Below are 21401 nucleotides of genomic sequence, written 5' to 3' on the forward strand. Positions count from 1 at the left end.
AATTGCTAAATTTTTTTTTTGAGAAATAGTGGTCAATGGACATTTGGATGGCTTACAGAACTCTTCATTTGTTAAGTATCAAGAAAAATTATCTTTTCAGGTAAGGAAACCTCTATATGTAGTTTGGCTTTTTTAAGATTGTGTGTGTGTGTGAGTGTGTGTGTTTTAAACCTGCATCTCCTGATCTCTTTCAGGTTGGAAGAGCAAGATCCAGGCTCAATCCCACTCTGATTGGCAGAAATGCTTTGACCTACTCCATTTCTGATCTAAGCCTTTGCCTCTCTTAGGCAGTCCACTGGCCCCCTCATCTTGGGGTCTCATCATTTCAGTCCTACGTTTAGTGTGGGCACCAGAGAGGCTTAGACCACTGCAACCAAGAACTGAGCACAGGAGATGTGCTGGCTCTGTCCTGTCCTGCAGCACATTACAGGCAGGTGGCACCATGTCCTGGGCTGCCCCTGTGATTTCAATGAAATAGGGAACTCCTGTTAAGAAAACTCCCTCTAAAACACAGATTGCCACCTACTCTGGATCTTATAGGCTGAGTGAGATCCACTTGGGATTTTGAGATGAAGTGGCCAGGGTGGGTCTTCCTGGGTCTGAAGCTGGGGTTCCCAAATCCCTAGATCTGAAACTTGGTACTTATCCCCAAATAAAGGGGGGGGGGTCTCATGGGAGAAGCCCCTGCCTTGGACGCTGCGGACCTGGCTTTGAATCCCCTCACCTCTTTGAGATGCCTCAGTTTCTATTCTGTAAGAGGAGGTCAGCTGGACAAGTGGACTTCCCAGGTTCCTCCTAGGCCCCATCACCCGCTCTGCACCCCTGCTCATGCACATCCAAACCCAGACTAGTTCGGAGATTGCTGTTATGCAGTCAGAAGGCCAGCAGGGGGAGTCCATGTCACAGGACTTTGGGTTCTTGGCTGGACCGGTCTGGAAGGCAGGACCCTCTAAGAGCTACAGCGATGGGGTGGCCCAAGAAATGGGATGGAGCAGCTAGAACAAGGCTGTAGGGGATGAGGGGCTCGAGGGGGCCAACGCCCATATTCTGGGCAAGGCAAACATGAAAGGCCGTTTTCATGCACTGACAGCCTGTCTTAAGTATCTTGTTCTGTTTGCCAGGAAGATGCTGCTCATCTGGGTTCTGACAGTGTCTTTGGGCCAGCTCCTCTATACGAGAGGAAGTTTGGCTCAAGGGTTAGAGACCTGAACTTGGGGTCAGGAAGACATGGACTTGAATCCTGCCACATGCTCTCTGGTGGTGTGGCTCTGTAGAAGTTGCTTAACCTCTCTGTGCTGAATCAGTTGCATGGTTTGTGTTTGGAAGCTTAGAAGGGGACTCATTTATTACAGCCCTAATTGATGTCAAAAGGACTGGGGAAATTTTTTAACAGCTTTTCCTAGACCACCCATAACCTGGGACCCAATGATGAGGATAACATCAGCTTACATTGATTTAATAGAGCTATGAATTTATACTCATAGTTAGAACAAATATGTATAAAGCAGTATACACACACACACACACACACACACACACCACAGACCTCCATATATATTTGTTGGGTTTAAAATCAGGAAGATCTGGGTTAAAATCCCTCCCCAGTCCTGACCATCTGTATAACCATCAGCAGGTCACTTGGTATCTGTGAGACTCAGTTTCCTTGGTTGTAAAATAAGAACAGTGCCAGCAGCACCCAGAACACGGGGCTGTTGTGAGGTTAAAACGACAAGCATCTGCCCATCAAGGGCCTCGAAAACTTTAAAGCCATGACACAAATGTAAGCATCATTACCTCAAAAGATGTAGACCTTGGAGTAATTTATCAAGTTGTTGGGAAAAAAGAAGATATTAGAGTATCACTAATGGCAGGAGTAGATATGTTTATGTCAGACTCACATCATTAGGATCCTAAGTCTAGAGCTGCTTTCTAATACCCACCTACCACAGGAGGTATTTGCTGTTACTAGGAATAATTCTAATAAAAGGTTGATAGTATTTATTTTAAAGAGCAAAGAAATGACTCAGCTGAACACACTTCGGCTTTTGGGAAGTCACATCACCTCATTGTATTTTTCTCTTTATGTTTAAGTCAATAGAAACACCGACCTGCCACTTCCTGCCTTTAATTGCTTTGTTCAGGGCTCTGAGAGATTTATGCTAGGTAGGCAGAATGGGAACTCCAGTATCAAGGAGATTCTAAAGTGGGCTCACACCTGATGCTGAGGGGGATCTCTGGGAGAGCCCCCAGGTGCTCAAGCGCCCTTAGTGGCTTACATGTTAATCCTATGGGAATTGCTGGGAGCAGCACCAGCACTCCCCTTCTTTTGAGGGGAACAACTGCAGTGCTTTCTATGCATCTGGCTGGAGGCATCTCCCTGCTCCCTCTCTAAATCCATGCAGCTTCCTTCCTCTCCCCAATAGCCTCCTTCATGGAAAGGAAATGTGACAATGGGGGCCTTAAAGCGCTGCAATAGTCATTAGCAAAAACTAAATGAAGGCAGGAGAAAAAAGAAGCCGCTCTGTTAGTAGGAAGGAAATCAGCTTTGCTCATAGGTTGTGTTGTAAAAGCACACTGGCAATGGCCAAGACCCCAGATTATGAGCACTGACAGGCTGCAGAGGCATTCCCATCTCAAGAATTCATTCTATCGCTGCTGTGTGCCGTTAACGGTGGCTCTCAACAATTGTGTGGGTGGCCTTTGGGAATTGGGCCATCTCAGATGGTTAGCAGAGCTGGGGTTCACTTGTCTCCCTCTCCTACCCATTCCACTTGAGTTGATTTTTTCTTTTCTTTTTTAAGTTTAAGATAATTTCCTGAAAATGCTACTGGGGCACATACTCCCAATGATAAACAAAGAAAATGAGAATGTCGCTGACTGGGATTCCAGCCAGAGGGTGGCATCCTGTTCTTAGCATGTTCTTCGTCCTCATAAGCTGCAGTGGCTTCCTGTAACCTCTAGAGTAAATGCACCAGCCGGCCCCAGCCTATCTTTCCGGTTTTCTTACACAGTGATCTCCTCCGTGCAGCCCATGGTCCAGCCAAACCAGCCTTTTCACTGCCTCTCACACACAAAACTCCACCTTTTCTGCCTTGGCACAGGCCGAACCCTGTGCCTAAAATGCGCTCCCCCCTCCTCTCTGCCCCTCAGAATCCATGGCTGATTCCCCTGCCATTTTCCAAGGAAGGCCAATCCCTGCAGATGCTACTTTCTAACTGCCCCCCCCCCACCATGATTTAGAATGTGTCTGGTACACAGTAAGCACTTACTAAATGCTCATTAATTGAATTGATGATAGTTTTCATATAAGGATCTGTGACCTCATCAAAGTGGGAGTGTCTTCCGAGACAGAGAGCAGCCCCTCTGATCATGGAGTACAGGAATGATTGTGGCTCAGAGCACCTCACTCTGTAGCCAGCCAGGCTGGGGAAGGGCTGTGAACTTGGCCAGGCAGTCTCTCACATCACAGCCAGCACAGCTGTCACCACACTTGCACCTCTGGGATGATAGAATGTGAGGGGACCTTATAGATCATTTAGCCAACTCCCTCACTTTGCAGATAGGGAAGTGGAGGTGGTAGTGGCAGGAATGCAGAGTGAAGAGCCCAGAGGCCTGAGTTCTAGTCCTGTCTGACACTTGGGAGCACAGCCTCCCTTCTCAGCGGGAGCTCAGGACATCACCTGTCGATGCTAAGAGGGGGCCTATTAATTAAAATGTTTATTCCTGTCTCAGGGAAGAAGAATTTTGACTCCTTTTCTTAATTCTGAATACTCTGGTGCCAAATAATATTGACTTGCCTACACTGAATAACAAAAATGTACTTTTATCATTAAACTTATTGAGCATATAGTATCTCTAAGAACCTTAGATATGTACATGTGTGGTCGATAGAAATGGAGTCAGGAAGGCTCTAGTTCAAATCCTGCCCCTGATACTTACCACAGAGGTGACCTTGGACAAGTCACTTCACCTGAGTCAGGTTCCTTATCTGTAAATTGAGGATAAGAGTAGGAACTATACCCACCTCACAGAGTTGTCCTGGAGATCAGAGGTTATGTATGCAAAGAGCTTTGTAAACTTTAAAGTGCTAGATCAATGACTATTGCTATTGATATTGTTTTATGTAACTATCCCAATAGCTCTACAAGGTAAATAGTATAAGTATTATTGAGAGATAGTCTCGCATTCTGGAAAACAAGACCTGAGTTCGAGTCCCACTTCTGTCACCATTACCCGTGTGGCCCTGAGCAAATCACATGCCCTCTCTCAGCCTCAGTTTCCCGATTTGCAAAATACGACTAATCATATCTACACTACTGACTTCAGAGAGTTTTTTTCAGGTATCGAATGAGATCCCAGATGTAATGCTGTGCCAACATCAATGCCCAGCTCTAATTTTTGGTGGAGTTGTGAACTGATCCAACCATTCTGGAGAGCAATTTGGAACTATGTCCAAAGGGCTATGGGACTGTGCATACCCTTTGACCCAGTAATACCAGTACTAGGTCTATATTCCAAAGAGATCATAACAAAGGGAAAAGGACATACGTACAAAATATTTATAGCAACTCTCTTTGTGGTGGCATAGAATTGGAAATCAAGGGAATGCCCATCAATTGAGGAATGGCTGAACAAGTATATGAATGTAATGGAATACTATTGTGCTGTAAGAAATGATGAGCAGATTTCAGAAAAACCTGGAAAGACTTAAGTGGACTGATCCTTAGTGAAGTGAGCAGAACCAGGAGAACATGGTACACAGAAACTGAAATTATGATAGACTTGGCTCTATGATCCAAGACAATTCCAAAAGACTCATGATGGAAAATGTTCTCCACATTCAGAAAAAAAGAATTGTAGATAGTGAATGCAGATGGAACCATACTATTTCTACTTTTTGGTTGTTGTTATTTTTTCTTTTTTGAGGTTTTCCCCTTGTGTTCTGATTCTTCTTTCACAATATGACTAATGCAGAAATATGTTTAATGGGATTGTACATATATAACTTATATCAGATTGCTTTCTGTCTTGGGGAGGGAAGAGAGGGAGGGAGAAAAATTTGGTACTAAAAATCTTATGAAAACAAAACAACACAAAAAAACCCAGCTCTAGCAGTTCCACAGTTCGTTAATTTATATGCAGAAACAGAGAATTTAGGTCTTTTGCTCAATATCCCAGAGCTGGCAGGTAGTAAGGTAGGGACTCATGCCTTGGCACCTTGCTTTCAAGCCCAGCATGTTTTTCCTATTATTAATCTAATCTGAGGTTACCTCTAGAGTTTGCCAGTGGGTCCAGGGTCAAAGCCACTTGAGCCCTGCAGATTGACCAGTCAATTGACAAGCATTTATTAATTGCCTTCTTTGTGCCATAGGAAAACAAGATTCAGGTCGGTATGGCCTGAAAGCCCAGGGAATAGCCAGGGGGACCCGATCATTTTTCAGGCCCTAAAAAGAAGAACCCAATAGGCCAACAACATATCGTGGTGGGGGAAGAGTGAGAAGATTAGCTGGTTCTTTCTTCATGTGGTCTGGACTTAAAACACCACAGGCCAGAACTCTCCTTCCAGGTAATTAATCAAGGCCAATTCCTCCCAAGATATTCTGCTCCTCAACCTGATGCATCTTTCCAAAGGTAGGGCATGCTGTTCTTTCCCAGTTCATTGAACCTTCCCTTCCCCCCACTCCCACTCCTGAAAGCATTTCTGAGCTTCTTTTCTAATAAAGGAATGCTGGGAATATTTGAGCTTCTCAGCCCATCCTCTCCCCATTTTAATCTTCTGGGCTTCCATCATAAACCCTGTGTCTGGCCAGGTGGAGGCACATCTCTATTGAGGTCAGCACTGTTACCATAGCAACCCCTAACAGCTCCATCCAGTGAAAATGATAGGCCTTTAGAATCACCTTTGTAGAAATGGATGGATTCTTCTGAGGATATGCCAAAGCACAGCATGCAGAAGACTATGCAGAGATAGACAGGGAGGGTCTGCTGAGGACATCAGAGAACAGAGCAGGCAAAGAGGAGCTCCCAAAGTTTCCTGGGGGTGGGAGGGGGAGAAGTTGCAGTAGAAGGTGTTTGGGACTCAATGCATCCAACATCTTATCCAAGAACATCTGCAGTCAAAAAGAAGCCTCCAGGGAGAGAGAAGGCTTGATTTCCTGCCTGCTCCCCCATCCTAAGTTGCTAATGTCATCCCCTCCTTGAGAAGAGCAACTTTCACTTTTGCTTACATATCCTCTGTGCCTAGGACAGTGCTTGACCCCCACGGTAATTGCTTAATAAATATTGTTAGATTTATTAGTTAATTGAGAATCACTGTATTTAGAAAATGTCTCCCTACTGTGTGGTGGGTTATAGGGAGTATAAAAGGAAGGTGAGATGTGGTGATGTGGTCATGCCCACCAGCAACTTGCACTCTGACTGACCAGTGCCATGGAAACCAATGGATTTTGTTCAGTGAAAGGAATCATCCCTTATGAAATTCTATCTCAGGAAGCCCAAGGAAAGCTCCATTTCCAATGCCCCAATTCAGCAAGCAAACTGATCTACGGATGACTAGGAGACACTTTGATTAAATGTTTGAAATGGAGAACTGAATGTAGGAGGGAGGGTTAACGTAGTGGATGAAAGAAGCAGGACCGACAAGTATCTCAGTGAGGCAGAATGTTGAGCTGAATCTAAGAAAACAAATTGATAGGAATAAACCTCCAGTGGTAAAGCTGGGCCCCAAATTCAGAGGCCTCAGCACAAAATGGGGGAAGGAGGGCTTGATTAAAAATGAAAACAAAACACCTGGGGTGTTGTTGGAATAACAAAGTCAGCATAGGTCCCCAGGGTGATCTGGGAGGCAAGAAAACCAAAGGGAACTTTGGCTTCGTTAATGGAAGCTCATGGCCAAGACAAGGTCCTCACGATGCTGCCTCTGTACTCTGGCCCAGGCAGACACCCCTGGGAAATTGTATTCAGGCCTGTGTGGCCCTTTGGGGAGAGCATTAGCCAGCTGCAGCTGCTTCAGAGGTGGTTAACCAGGATGCTTAGAGTGCTTGATAATCATGTTATAGAAGGTAGGTTGGAAGAATGGGTTGTTTCATTTGGCTGAACTCCACTGCCTGTCTTTTTACCAGAAGATAAAGAGTAGAAAAAATGCTACAGAAAAGCAGATGATGACTGACTAGAAAATGCTCAAATATTGTTTAAGCCTTGGATGTTTCAGGTAAAAACTAACTTACTAAAACACAATGGAACCCACATTATGGATGATCGATTCCTTTTTTGCAAAAGGTAATGTCCTTTAAAAATGAATGTGCATAAATTTCTTGTTCTAGTCTTCTATTCTTTATTAGGAATCTTTGGACTTTTCCACTGAAATAAATATTGGAACCATTTGCCCCCTTTAGAGAAGATTAGTTTCTCCTCCAGGGCCAGATTTTACCAGTGGATCTATACCATGCATTATTGAAACCCACATAGTTTGCTTTTCATTTCCCACAGGCTTTTCTCTTATGCAAATAAGTCAAGACAGCGTTCCTGGCTCAGGAAAGGAAATCAAATCAAAGGAGGCAAACTGAAAGCCTTCCTGGTCTTCACATCAGTCCCTCTTCACATGAGGGCTCTCTGTGGACTCCTGCCTGTGCGCCTCTCTCTCTCTCTCTCTCTCTCTCTCTCTCTCTCTCTCTCTCTCTCTCTCTCTCTCTCTCTCTCTCTCTCTCTCTCTCTCTCCCTCCCTCCCTCTCTCTCCTTCCTCCCTTTCTTTTTTTTCTGATTTCACAATTGCATTTGTCTGCCCTTTTCATAACAACATTCCATTTTCAGCTTCATTCTTTTGGAAGATAATCTAAAATAATTTTGCAGAGACACTCAGGTGCTAAGAATGATTTCTGGAAGAGGGCAGGTCAGCCCTGCAAGTGACTGATGACAGCTGTGGCAGTGGTTAATTAGTGTTTCAAAGACAAAAGGGATTTGTATATCTTCTCTCCTAAATAGCTCAACCTTGGGCTTAGGAATTGGCTTGTGAATTTATCTTTTGAGAAAAGAATTCCAAGGTGTTTTTTCTAAGATAGCTTGACCAGAAATGACAAGCAAATGCCATGACTATGTGGTGGAAAGGAAATATTCATTGTGTATTTTTTTTTCAGGAGCCTTGAGCATCACCTAGCACATTTTTTGGTTAGTCATTTCATTCATGTCTGACTCTTTGTGACTCCATTTGGGTTTTTGGGGGGCAAAAATACTGGAGTGGTTTGCCATTTCCTTCTCCACCTAATTTTACAGATGAGGAAACTGAGGCAAACAGGCTTAAGTGACTTGCCCAGGGTCACACAGTTAGTAAATGTCTGATGCCAAATTGGAATTCTGATCTTCTTGACTCCTGGCCCATCACTCTAGGCACATAATTGCTCCTTAATGCTGTCTTGTTGATTGACTGAATCACAGAAAATTGGATTTGATTCAGTTGACCTAGATTCAAATACTGAGTTTTCCACTGATTATTTATGTGACCTTGAATGTCACTTTTTGAGCCTCAGTTTCCTCATCTGTTAAATGAAAGAGTCAATTAGATAGTACCTTCAGCTCTATTCCGTGAGTCTATGGTCTTACGTATGCACAATGACAGAACTGGACAAGATGACCTTCCATTTTGTGCCAACATTATCCTAAGTGGTATTAGGGATCCTTAAGTGGAAAAACTATGCTGTCATAGAGGATAGGCTCAGGGAGATAACTGATTTGATGCCTGGTTGTCAACTCCAGCAAACTGGATGTTTGGCAAATAAAAAATGTGTGATGAGATTGAGCTTGGCATGATGACTGCATCTGCCTAATGTTCCAGCTGTTATTTATAGTCTATGTGAGAATGGAGAGAGAGCAAGAGGAAAAGCAGTTGAAATTCCACAAACTGCAAAACTAAGGGAAAACCTGAATATTTATTCTTGGCCAAGGCGCCATCAGTAGGTTATCATCTTTCATATATCTCAGGGGCTTATGTGTAAGGATAGCAAGGAGTGCTATGATTACAAGGCTCATGCCAATTGGCAGGAGTCCCAGTGTCTTTGGAACAGGGCATGGAAATAATATAAGCAGAGAGAACAACAACAAACAAAACTGAAAGCTTTATAATTCTGCAGACCAAGCAAGTCCCTAAACAAGCTATGAGAAGATATACTTCCCTCCCTTCTTTGCAGAGGTGGGGGGCTATAGAAAGGAAACATTGTCTATCCTGTCAGACTTGGTTGGTACAATGCTTTTTTGACTGAATTATTCCCTGCTCCCCCACTTTCCTTTGAAATTTCCTGTTACAAGGAAAGGCTGGTTGGGCTGGGGGAAGAGATATTCAGAAATGAAAATTATATATAATTAAGCTGTATCAATAAATACAATGTTGAAAAGAAACTAATATGTAATGGAGGCCATGGGAAAGTTGCCCCCACAATTAAGAGATGCTTCAGGGCTATGCTAGTTAGCCCACATGTCCTGCCATGAATGCCCCTCAGCAGAGATGGGTGGGCTCTGAGTCATGGATTGGTGATATAGTTTTGAGAAAAGTGAATGTAAGGGTCAAGACTGGAACTTGGGGGAGATGGCCAAGGAAGGAGGAGCACACGGACAAGGAGGCCAAATCTTGTCTCAGACCACCTCTGACTTCTGCTACTGTTAACAGGAGTTTTCAGGGTCATACAGGCATTTAATTAGGGGGACACTGATGTGGGGGTCTTTAGAAGACCTCAAGGCTTCACTCATTTCCATGAAGGATCCTGAGGTCAAACATCACAATTTCAACATTCATCCACCAAGTCTTCCCTCCCACTGTCTTTTCTCTTACTTGCCATTCAGAATAAAGGGGGGAATTGGGACGGCAAGAATCCATCACTCCCCTTACACACAAAAAGAGTGTTGGATCCATCCTTTGGATGATGATGGGAGGGTCTGTGGCATCATCATCATCATTAAAATTCCTTATTATTTAATGTACATTTTTGAAATCAATTACCTATTTTTTATTTTATTTTATTTATTTTTATTTTTTTATTTTTTAGTGAGGCAATTGGGGTCAAGTGACTTGCCCAGGGTCACACAGCTAGTGTCAAGTGTCTGAGGCTGGATTTGAACTCAGGTACTCCTGACTCCAGGGCCGGTGCTCTATCCACTGCGCCCCCCAATTACCTATTTTTACCATAGCTATGAAGTCATATAATTGATATGAACAGCTTGGTCTTTGAGGGGGGGGGAAGAAATTCAGGAAGATTGTAGACTTGTAAGTATTAATTTAAGTAAATTAAACCCCAACCATGCTTTAAACACTTGAAAGTAGGGGTGAGTGGGAGGTAGAAGGAGGCTCCGGATAGAAAGGGTTGTTTCTCTAAATGTCACACTGTAAGTCCCAGAAGAAACCAGGCCTTCAGGAGGCCTCTGCTTCCCACTGTGGCAGATAAAGTGCTGGTCTTGGAGTGAGGGTGTGTCAGATTCAAATCTTGCTTCAGATGCCACTTTAACTGTGTGGTCATGTAAAAGTCATGTGCCCTCTTGGAGCCTGAATTTGCTTGTCTCTAAAATGCAAGGTTGTGCTAGATGGTTGCTTTAAGCTTTCAATCTTTGATCCTCTGTATGACATTGGAGTTAATTATGGGCATGCAAAGCTGCTGGCCGCACTTGTTACATTATCTCTCTTAGCTGCAAAGCAAAGTATTCACTTAGATGTAGGGAGGGGGCTGACTGCTTGTTCCTTGAGTTTCTCTTCTTTCCTTGTATAACTTTGCTATCTCTTTGGGGGTAGGACCTATGTTTTACTGTGATCCAGGGGCCAGAACGCTAGCTGAGCCTTCATAAGAAATAGGTTTATATCCTGCCTTTGACATCTACTTTGATCTTGGTGAGTCACTTCACCCCCTGGGGCCTCAGTTTCCTCATGTGTAAAAAATGAGGGGGTTGGACTAGATAATGTCTGAGGTCCCTCATAGCTCTAAATTTAACATTCTTCCACAGAGTTCTCACATATGAGGCCATCGGTGCTAGCCTTTTTGATAAAGTCTGAGTTTATCCCTAAAAATCACAGAACAGCACGACCTTCCCTAAGTAAATGTTTTTCTGGCTTTGGGTCATTACCAAGGAGTTCTGATGAGACTCTACAAAGGTCCTGGAGATGCTGCTGAATATGGATTACTGAACGACTCACCTATAACTATGGCCATCCCTTCCATCCTCTCCTCTGTATCTTCAGGTCCCTCATGGTGCTCCTTTCTCTAGTCTACAAACATATATTAAGCACCCAATATATACAAGGTACTGCCTTAAGTATTGGGATAGAAAAAAAAACATTCTTTCCCTCAAGATGCTTGCATCCTAAGGCATGTGGAAAGGGCCAGTGGAAAGTGTGATGAATTTGGAGTATAGAACCTTGGTCCAAATCTTGGTTCAAACCATTTACTACCATCATAACTGGGCAATGATAATAACTAACATTCATAGAGTGTTTGGCAACATCCCTGTGAGTCAAGGACTATGGGCATCCAGTAGAATGAAAGCTCCTTCTTCGGATGGGCTGCCTTTTGCCTTTCTTTGTAACTGCTCGGCTTAGAACTGTGACCTATCACAGCATTAATACGTTACTGATGATTGATTCATTGATTGTTATCTTCATTGGATGCACATGATCATTTTACATCTCACCATTATCTATTCACTTTGTCTCTGCCTGCAGAATGGAAGGACCTTTCTGGTTCGTGTCTTTGTATTTTCTAGCACCTAGCATGGCATGTAGTAGGAACACAATAAATGCTTGTTGGTTGACTGATTTTACAGATGAGGAACCTGAAACTGAGAGCAATCAAATGACTTTCCTAGGGTCATATGGATAGTCATTATTTGAGGAGAGATTTCCAAGTCTTCTTGACTGAGGTGAACTGATCTTTTAAGCTCTCTGGGCTTCATTTTCATCAGCAAAATCAGGAGGTCCTCTCAAAGACCCTTTCAATCTATAAAACTATTAGCATTAGGTGTAAGGTTGAAAAACTAGAGTTCTTTCCAATAATATCAAGGTAAAGTAAGGATGTATGATATCACCAATATTGTTTGATATAGTGCTAGAAATGCTAACTACAACAATAATGCAAGAAAAAGAAATTGAGGGAATAAAATTAGAAAAAGAAGAAACAAAAGAATAATTTTTTGCAGATTATATGATGGTCTACTTAGAGAACCCCATAGAATCAAATTAAAAATTCACTGAAACAATAACTTCAGCAAAGTACCAGGATATATATTTTGTTGGTGGTGATGATTAATTGTGTATGAGTCTTTGTGACTCCATTTGGGGTTATCTTGGTTAAGATGTTAGAATGGTTTGCCATTTCCTTCTCCAGCTCATTTTACAGATGAGGAAACCGAGGCAAACAGCGTTAAGTGACTTGCCCAGGGTCATGCAACTAGTATCTGAGGTAGGATTTGAACTCAGGTCCTCCTGACTCCAGGCCCAGTATATCTGCTGTGCCACTTAGCTTTCCCCAGGATATAAAATAATACCACATAAATCATCACTATTTATACTACCAGCTCAAAAACTATTGACCTTTTAAGTTGTCACAGCTAAATGGCTATCCCATCTTACTCTACTATTCTGGAGGTTTATCAATGACATCCTACTGGCCTCAACTGTGGCATTTCTGAAGATTTATCAGGCCCATGGAAAGGGGGAGGAACAAGGAGTTCCATGAACTGCAATCTTCACCGAATCCTACAGCCACACAATCTCAGAGCTGGAAGGGAATACTAAGCAATCTAACTTAGCTCATAACTGGATAAGAATATCTTTAATAGCATGCCTTCTCCCACCGTCACCATCACCACCTCAACCAACACCTTCCCTCAGAACCTAATGGAGACCCCTGAATCCAAGAGGCCTTGACATGGAAATGCTTCCTCCTCCCACTCCCAGACCATCAGCCCTGTTCCCTGCCTGGCTTTCACAATAAACCTTGAGGTTTACAATCCTGTGGAGAAGGGGCTTGCCTTCCTCACTATATCTAACACCAACCATTGACCAATCTATCACCAATGAACAGGTAAGCCTGAGAGTCCCAGGAGTTGAAGCGTTCCCTCCATTACACCCCCCTGCTCAAATCATTAGTACTGTTTCCAGAACACCATTATTCCAGCAAACAATTCTTGTAGAGATGTGACAGGGAGACTGCTTCGTATGGTGTCAAAACCCCTTCCTCCTCAACCAGAGTTACTGAAGACCTCCAAAAGAAAGTCCTCAACACCAGAATCCTTGGCATTGCCAAATGGCACAACACCAGAAACAGATATGATTTTATTAGTGGAAATGCCCTGAAAGAAGAGACCTGACCATCTGCTTTGCCTCTGCACCCATGGGCTTTTTCCATCTGACTTGCCATTAAAACCTCTTACATGTGAGCTTCTTGAGAGAAGAAATTGTCTCTGCCTTTCTATTTAAACCTAGTGTTTAAAGGCATAATACAATGCAAACACCTAATAAATGTTTTTTCATTCATTCATTCAAGGAATGGAAAAAAAGGAGACTCTGATGAAAATGAAGCCTTCTCTGCTGGCAAACATTAATAAAGCAGAGAGTAGAAGAAGACTACCAACACAGAAGCAGTTTTCTTCAAAACTTTATCACATTTGACATAGAAACAAAATCTTCACATACTACCCTCTTCTTTTTATAAGAAATGTCATGTTGAAAGCTATAATCAGTCACATTTCCTATTGTATCTTCCCTGTCTGTATTGAACTTGTAAAATGAACTTTGATTGACAAAGAAGTGTCCTGGTATCATGTAATCAAGCCTAACCCTCTATAAAAACACATAAAGCAGCTGTCTTCTGATAAGGCAATTAGAAAAGTATCCAATTAGAGGGTGTTGAGGCCTCTACATAAGATGGATGCAGGAGCTAGAGCGAGATGGATGGAGGAAGCTGTCAGAACCTTCTGGCATCCAAACCTCTCAGTGTTGAAAGGGAGCTAAGAGACAATCTAGTCCAACCCAAAGCTGAAGTCAAGAACTTGTGTTCAAATCCCAGCTCTCCTTCTCACCACCTGTATGACCTTGGGCAAGATACTTCACCCCTCTACGCCTTAGTTTCCTCATCCATCAAATGAAGAAGTTGGATTAGATGGTCTTTGGGTTAATCTAAGCTCCAAGTCTATGATCCTATAATGTTATGATCCCCATTAAGGGGTCATGCAACCTTTGCTTACAGACCTCCTCCAATGAGGGAGAACCTGCCATCTTGAAGGCAGCCCAATCAATTTGGGGATACCTTTTACTTAAACTTAAATTTGGCTCATTGTATCTTCCACTCAATGCTTACCCTTGGGATCAAGATGAACAAGGAAAAGGGCAACATTTTATGGAGAGCTTTTCAAACAGAATGTGTAGACTTTCTTATGATCCCAATCTTCCCAACTTCGAAAGGAAATGATCCAGACAAAAAGAGAACAGATCCACTCTGCTTTTCTCTATCCAGTCTTCCTACCATCACTTCATTATTTACATGGCTTTATTCTTCTAGTCTATTAATAAATGGCAGATTTGACAGATGGTCTACACACCTTATTGCAAAGATGACCTAAGGCAAGTACAGCATGAACTTTCAATTCTCTAGTTATCTAATCTCAAAAATGTCATTTTGGGTTACAAGGAGATTGTTTTTTCACTATTTTATGATTTCCTGTGGAAGCCTGTAGTAAATGGCACCCTGATTGAAATTCTTCAGAGACCTTTTGCTGTATTCCAGGAATAAACTGATCTTCCCTTTCTATTGTATCTTTAAGCCAATCTTCCTTGGTATCACTCCCTGAATTTCCTGTGTGTTGCACTGTCAAGTTCATATCTGTTCAGTTCTTCTACTCCCCACCATGGTTCACAGCTATATTTTACACCAGTTAATGTGGACAGATTATACTTGCATTGGGAGCAGGTAATGGCACAGACAGGAACCATAATTCACTATTTTAAATACTGATAGGACACTTGCCAGTTCAGGAAGTCAAAGTTACAACCCAGAACAGAGCATCCTTTCATTTGTATATTGCAGTTCTTTCCCCAATGAATTCAATCAAATTTTTTTATTAATACTTTGTATATTTGTGTCAACGATATTTCCCTACTCACCAAAGGTCATTCTTGACATGGACTTCTAGAAAACATTTGCTAGGAATGGGGATATAGTTTGGTTTAGATGTTACTGACGTTACTTAGTGTTACTGAATAGAGAGCAGTCATGGAGTCAAAAACACCTGTGTTCAAGTCATGCTTCTGACTTGAGGCAAATCACCCACCGTCTCAGTGCTTTGGGAAGCTCTCTAAGACTAGAAGTGGCAGAGAAGGTGCTGATCTGCATTGCCTTAGGAGATTTCCTCACCTTCTCTATCCCAATGAAATCACAGGTCTAATTTCTTTCCCAAGCAATCCTTATAGACTGGTCTATATATGGGAGTTCTTACCCTGGGATCTAGGAATTTAATTTTTTTCTTGATAACTGTATTTTAACATGATCGATTTCTTTTTTAATCCTATTCACTTTATTTTATATATTAAAACATGATTCTGAGAAACTTCATCATACTTCTGCCATACTTTCTCTCTCTCTCTCTCTCTCTCTCTCTCTCTCTCTCTCTCTCTCTCACACACACACACACACACACACACACACACACACACACACACACACACACACGGAGCTAAGAACCATTTGACCACAAGGCACATCTGGTGTGGCAAACTGTGTCAATGGCACAGTGTGCTTTATCTAAGAAGTCAGGTCTATAGCTTCTTGTACAGAAATTCTATCTTTTACCATTCTGAGCACCTTTACTTCAAAAGTAAGGAAAACAGTCAATGAAGGAATGAGAGACATGGAATGGAAGGGAGTTAAAAGGTCAAGGGAACAACAAAATCTATCTGAACTCTCTCAGATGTGCCAGGACCTGGGGTCTTACCATGAGGTCTCTGAATTTCTTCATTTTAAAAATATTTTAGTCACCGCATTTCTGTTTAAGTGGTTTCCTTTGCAATTCTATGCATTTTATGGACGAAAAACATCCGAGAATCCTATCTTGAACTCTCTTTCAGCTGGGATATTCATAGCGCAGGCTGGTGTCCCCAATGATGTATAAAGCAGGAGGATGGCATGGAAGATGAATGAATGAAGAGGTGACTGGTGGTGGAGAGATGAGGAGGGCATAGATGAGTGGGACTGGAAGCTGACACTCACCTCAGCCTCCTCTGCTGCCTCACTAGGCTGGATGTCTTGGCCCTCAGAAGGAGCTCCAACCAAGGGCTCCTCAGCTTTGGGTTCTGTGGGGGGCACTTCTTCCGACTCGGCCTTTGTTTTTATTTTAGGGGTAGGTTAGGAGAAAGAAAAAGATCAAAAGTGAACCCAAATTGCTAAGGAATATTGGCAGTCAAAGCTAATGGTGTCCTCCATCTGACAAGCTTTAGCGAATCTTCCAAACTTGACACTATTGGACTTTATTGCAGATCCCTCCTCAGTGGGCTCATGGCTTTCCTGCTGACACCAAGAGCTTTGGGTTCTTAATAAATCCTAATTTGGTGAACATTGTGCTAACCTGGGAACATGCTACAAAATAGGTCACATTTCTGTGATTTCCCTGAAGGTGAAAGGCATGTATTTCCAGGAGGGATCGATTTACAAGAAAAGTTGCATGTGGGAAACCTACTTTGAGATCTCACAGCTCTGAATGATCAGAATCAGAACTATGGGAAACAACTTTAGAAGTCCAACAGGAGATAACAAAATAAGTGAAGACGAGATGTCCTCATGGAAAACAGTATCTCCAAGTGAAAACAATGAGCATTATCTACACAGTGCTCCATATAAACTGGAAAGTGCATGTGGGACAGAAAAGATAATCAGATAGACTGCTAAATGGCCCCAGGGGGATGGGGAGCAGTGTAAAATGCTGAGTTTGGAGTCAGAAAGACCTGAGTTTTGGTCCAGTCTTCTACACAAAACTAGGTGCAGGTGCCCCTGGGCAAGTCACTTGGCCCCAGGAAAATGAGAGGTCTAGATTTGATGGCCTCCGGGGACTCTTAATTTATATCAATATAGAATTATACAGAAGAATGGTTTTAAGTGCACCAAATAGAATGCATTGGATTACCCAGGACACCAATTATAGTGAAGCAAAGATGGGCATTTTTTCCCATCCATGTTCACAGCCCCAGACTCGCAATCCCTGTCCTACGGGTAGCTGGGACCAAGCTGGGAATCAGAGAAACAACATTTCCCAGCTCTCCCACCCATTTGTGTAGAAGAGAGGTGCCTAAACACCCAATATTATGAGAGAGTGGGTTGTCAGCAGAAGCAGGGGAGAAAGAAAGTGCACGAGTTTCTCTTGTCTACAAACCAGAACTACTTACCACTGTATCCATCACAGTCTGACCGGCGGGCATGGTGAAGAGAGAAGTGTCCTGAGGCTGGGCATTGGGAAGAAAGGGGGCTCTTAAATCATCAGCATTTTGAAAAGTCCCCAAGACAGCATTTAAATAATGTCACCTTAATGGTCGTAATTAGAAATCTTCTCATTTGAAATGAAAAAGTCTAATTGAAAAAAGAAACAGACACCACAATCTTTTGTGTGTTTGCACTGAATATGCAAATAGGTTTGAAGAACCGACATCAGGAGAAGAAAAGAATTCCTAAAAATACCTTCCCTTCAGCGCCTGCCTGCTGCCAGTCTCATTCTGCAAACCTGCTGAGGCCTGGCTTGGTGCTTACCAGGTTCCAAAATGATGCATCTATTAGAAACTAGTGAGGTCCTAGAGCCTAGACTCTGATAGGCGCTAACCCATTGTGTCTCTGAAGGGGTCAATGAGATTGACAACCTACTTGCCTTGGAGACCAGGAAGGGCCAGGTTGGGCATTCCTTTTTCTTTTTCCTTTCCTCAGCCAAAGCCCAGAACCCCATCCCAGGACACTCTCTTCTTAGTAGCTGTCCTAATCATAAGAACTAGGTCCGAATCCCCAAACCAGGGTTACCCTGGTAAGTCAAAACCTGGACTATGTATTCAGTTAAAGGTACAATCTAAGAGGGAAATGTGTCACCTAGCAATGTTCCAAACAAGAGCCAAAAGATGGTGAAGGGTCTTGGGTCCATGTCATATAAGCATCCATTGAAGGAACCCAGGATGTTGGAGAAGACTCAGGGGGAACATGATGGCTATCTTCAGATATCTGAATGGCTGTCACCACAGAAGAAGGATTAAATTGTGTCCATCTTAGCCTCAGAAGATAGAACTAGCAACAAGGGATAGAAGTTGCAAAAGGTGCATATGTGATGTCAAAGAAAACTTCCTAACAGCTAACCACAAATAGAGTGGTTTACCTTGGGAGGTAGCAGGCCTCTAACCAGAGGTCTTCAGGAAGAAGATGGCAGACTATGATTTCAGTCTACTATAGAGGGATTAATTTGGGGTCTCAGTTGGGTTAGATTCTAAATCTGGAATATATGAACTTAGCTTTTAAGAAAAAATATTTAGGGGGCAGCTAGGTGGTGCAGTAGATAGAGCACCGGCCCTGGAGTCAGGAGGACCTGAGTTCAAATCCAACCTCAGACACTTAACACTTACTAACTGTGTGACCCTGGGCAAGTCACTTAACCCCAATTGCCTCACCAAAAAAAAAAAGAAAAAAGAAAAAAGAAAAAATTTAGATAATTGTATTTAAATATAGTTGCTCTTCTTTGTAATCTGATGTATTTTGTCTTATGCATTTAAAAACCTAACTCTGGGAAGGGTCTGTGGGCATTGCCAGAATGCCAGAGGAGTTCATGATAGAAAAGAGGTTAAGGGCTAGAGGCGCATCATGGTCTCTTCCCAATCTGGGATTCTAGGACTGCTGCCGTCATGCTTCCTATTACAACAGCTTTTCAAAAAATCCAGAGGCAAAGTCTCCAAATGGCTTATCTCCCTTAAAAGGACTGAAGGTGCTTGGGTACTTATGTGTTTTCAACTCTTTGCTGGTGACAGCTGTATCTGCATTTACTGTGGTTGGACCTCACCAATGAACACCATCCTGTCATCCTCTTCAGGTTGGGGTGGGGTCTGTACAATCCTGAGATTGTGGGATAGCTCTCATCCCCACACCAATGGAGCCAGACTAAGAAGCTGGTGGCAATGGAAGCTAACTGCTAGGGAGCAATTGTGGAGCCTCAGAATTAGTCCCACCCCTACATGACAAAGCATCCCCATCACAGCCCTGTCTGATAAATTGTCATCTGGCCACTGTTTACTGAGGCAGCCCCTTCCACTGTGGCTGGGGCACTTCCAATCATTTCTTTCCTGATATCATGCCTACATGTTCCATTTTGTGTCTTGTGCCCATGGTTTCTCATTCTGCCTCTAGGGCCAAGAAGCCCAAGGCTGAGCCCTCTTCCATGAGGCATCCAGACTAAATGGCTGAGGTGCCCTCCTGTTTCCCCCGAGTCCAGAACATTCCAGTCTAAATGACCACAGTTCCTTCATATTTATATGGCATGGAATTGAGGTCCTTCACTTCCCAGTTTCTCAGTGCCTACTAAAATACACAGTTCTTTACTCTGGTCTGAGCAGGGCAGAGAACAGTGGCACCATCACTTCATTATTATTTGTTTGTTTCTGTACTTCTGCACTGAGCTTCAGGGAGAAATTTCTTCAGAAACGTTGTACTTTCCTCAAAATCCCCCCTTTTGTTCCCATACCCCCAGACACTGAATAGCAGCCCCGCTTCCCTCTTGAGAGCAGAACCTGTTGAACCTTGAAGCTTAAAGGATCATTTCATGTACTTATTCCTCATATGACCTTAAGCAAGTCACAACCTTCCTGGGTCTCTGCTTTCTCACCTATAAAATGTCAGAGTTGGATTCTTTGGCCTCCAAGGACCCATCACATTTCAGATTTTATAAGTCCATCATTTATGATCTACATCTTGACTCGAAGAAGCATCTGATCTACTCACTTGGAGACCTATCTGTGCATAGGTGAGTCATTGCTAGCCCCAGAGTCACTCTCAAATTCATTCATTTCTTACCTGGGTGAATCCATTGAAGGTCCCACTGGATGCCTAAGTGGAAGTGGAGACCAGAATGTTACTTGTTATGTCTTCATAGCTCTTGTTAACATTCATGTATTTTTATGTGTGGACATGGAAAAGACTACACATCACCAATGAAACCAAAACAGAGAGAAAGGGGAGAGGCCATGAATGAGAGAGTACTAATGAGATGGAGAAGGCCACGAGGGATCACATCCAATAGGCTGCTGACAAAAAAAGGTCCAGTGCTCTTTCCAGTAATTTCTGGTGGCTCTTTAATCATTCTCAAAGACTCCTACCCTCAGCAATGGTGGGACAGCTCTAAGGGGTGAGCTCCCAAGGTGAGCCTTGGGGGGTCTCTCCACTGTCAGGCCATGGCCATCACTTTCCTAATCATCGTCAGAAGAGATTTCCATGGTTTTTCTAAACAGCAATGTTAGGATTTTACCAAGTGAGATTTTCCCAATTGTGTGTGTGTGTGTGTGTGTGTGTGCACGAATATAAGTTATTCATGTATTAATAAGCTGTAAGCACTTTGAGGGCACCAATAAGGTGCAGAGACAAAAGCAATGAGTGAAGAACCAGGATTGAATATCTGAGTTCAAACCCAAGCTCTGCCACTGGACCTGTGTGACCTTAGGCAAGTACTCATCCTCTCTGGCTTCCAGTTTCCTCCCTGTCAAAAGATCTTGGAGGAGAGGACAGCTATGGTCCTGTTCTGAATCTATGTCCCTCTGAATTGTGTCTGCTCTGTTCATGACATGGCAGCTTGAAAGGCAAACACTCAGTTATCTCCACACTTTGTACCGGGAATGGGGGCACAGACCGAGACTGTTTATAATGATCACCCTTTTTTTGGTCAACCTATTCGTATGGTTGGGCTGCACAGAATTCAGAGGATGTAGGGTAGTTTGTCAAGGAAGTCAGCAAGGGCTCACTCAGAGGATGGCACGGACCATGGATGTGTAGAAGACATAAGGTAACAGCCTAAGGGAATCTTGGGCTAGGCTAGGCTACACACCAGGGTAGGTACCTCTTCTTTCTCAGCCTCTACTTCTTGGTACAACACTCCATATCTCCGGTTAGCAATCTCATCTTCAGATAAGTCTGAGTTGTTGGTCTCACTGTCTTTAGGACTATTTGAGCTCTCGGTGCTAGCATTTGGGGAGCTGCCCACGTGGAACAGAACCATGGGTCTTGCTAAGTCCTGGCTTTGCTGATAGACACTCATGCTGGCCTGTTCCCCAGATAACCCTGCTTTCAAATGAGCCTCCAACGTCCTCTTGTTGGCATCTAGGCCTGTATCTTCCCAGCAACTACTGGAACCTCCCATGTCTTGGGTGGGCCACT

The 21401-nt window shown here is 43.1% G+C and overlaps 1 protein-coding gene across 2 annotated transcripts in view; it reads right to left on the reverse strand.

Moving 5' to 3' along the window:
* The window catches only part of AMPH (amphiphysin), a 196882-nt gene that overhangs the window by 14048 nt on the left and 161433 nt on the right, over positions 1-21401 (reverse strand). For both annotated transcript variants that reach the window (XM_043978501.1, XM_043978502.1), the window contains 3 exons: positions 20049-20081; positions 17402-17458; positions 16233-16343 (listed from right to left, as the gene is read on the reverse strand). In XM_043978501.1, coding sequence (XP_043834436.1) covers positions 16233-16343; positions 17402-17458; positions 20049-20081 — 201 coding nt within the window. The remainder of the gene's footprint in view (positions 1-16232; positions 16344-17401; positions 17459-20048; positions 20082-21401) is intronic.

This window comes from Dromiciops gliroides, chromosome 1 (genome assembly GCF_019393635.1).
Source record: "Dromiciops gliroides isolate mDroGli1 chromosome 1, mDroGli1.pri, whole genome shotgun sequence".
NCBI classification, from domain to species: Eukaryota; Metazoa; Chordata; class Mammalia; order Microbiotheria; family Microbiotheriidae; genus Dromiciops; species Dromiciops gliroides.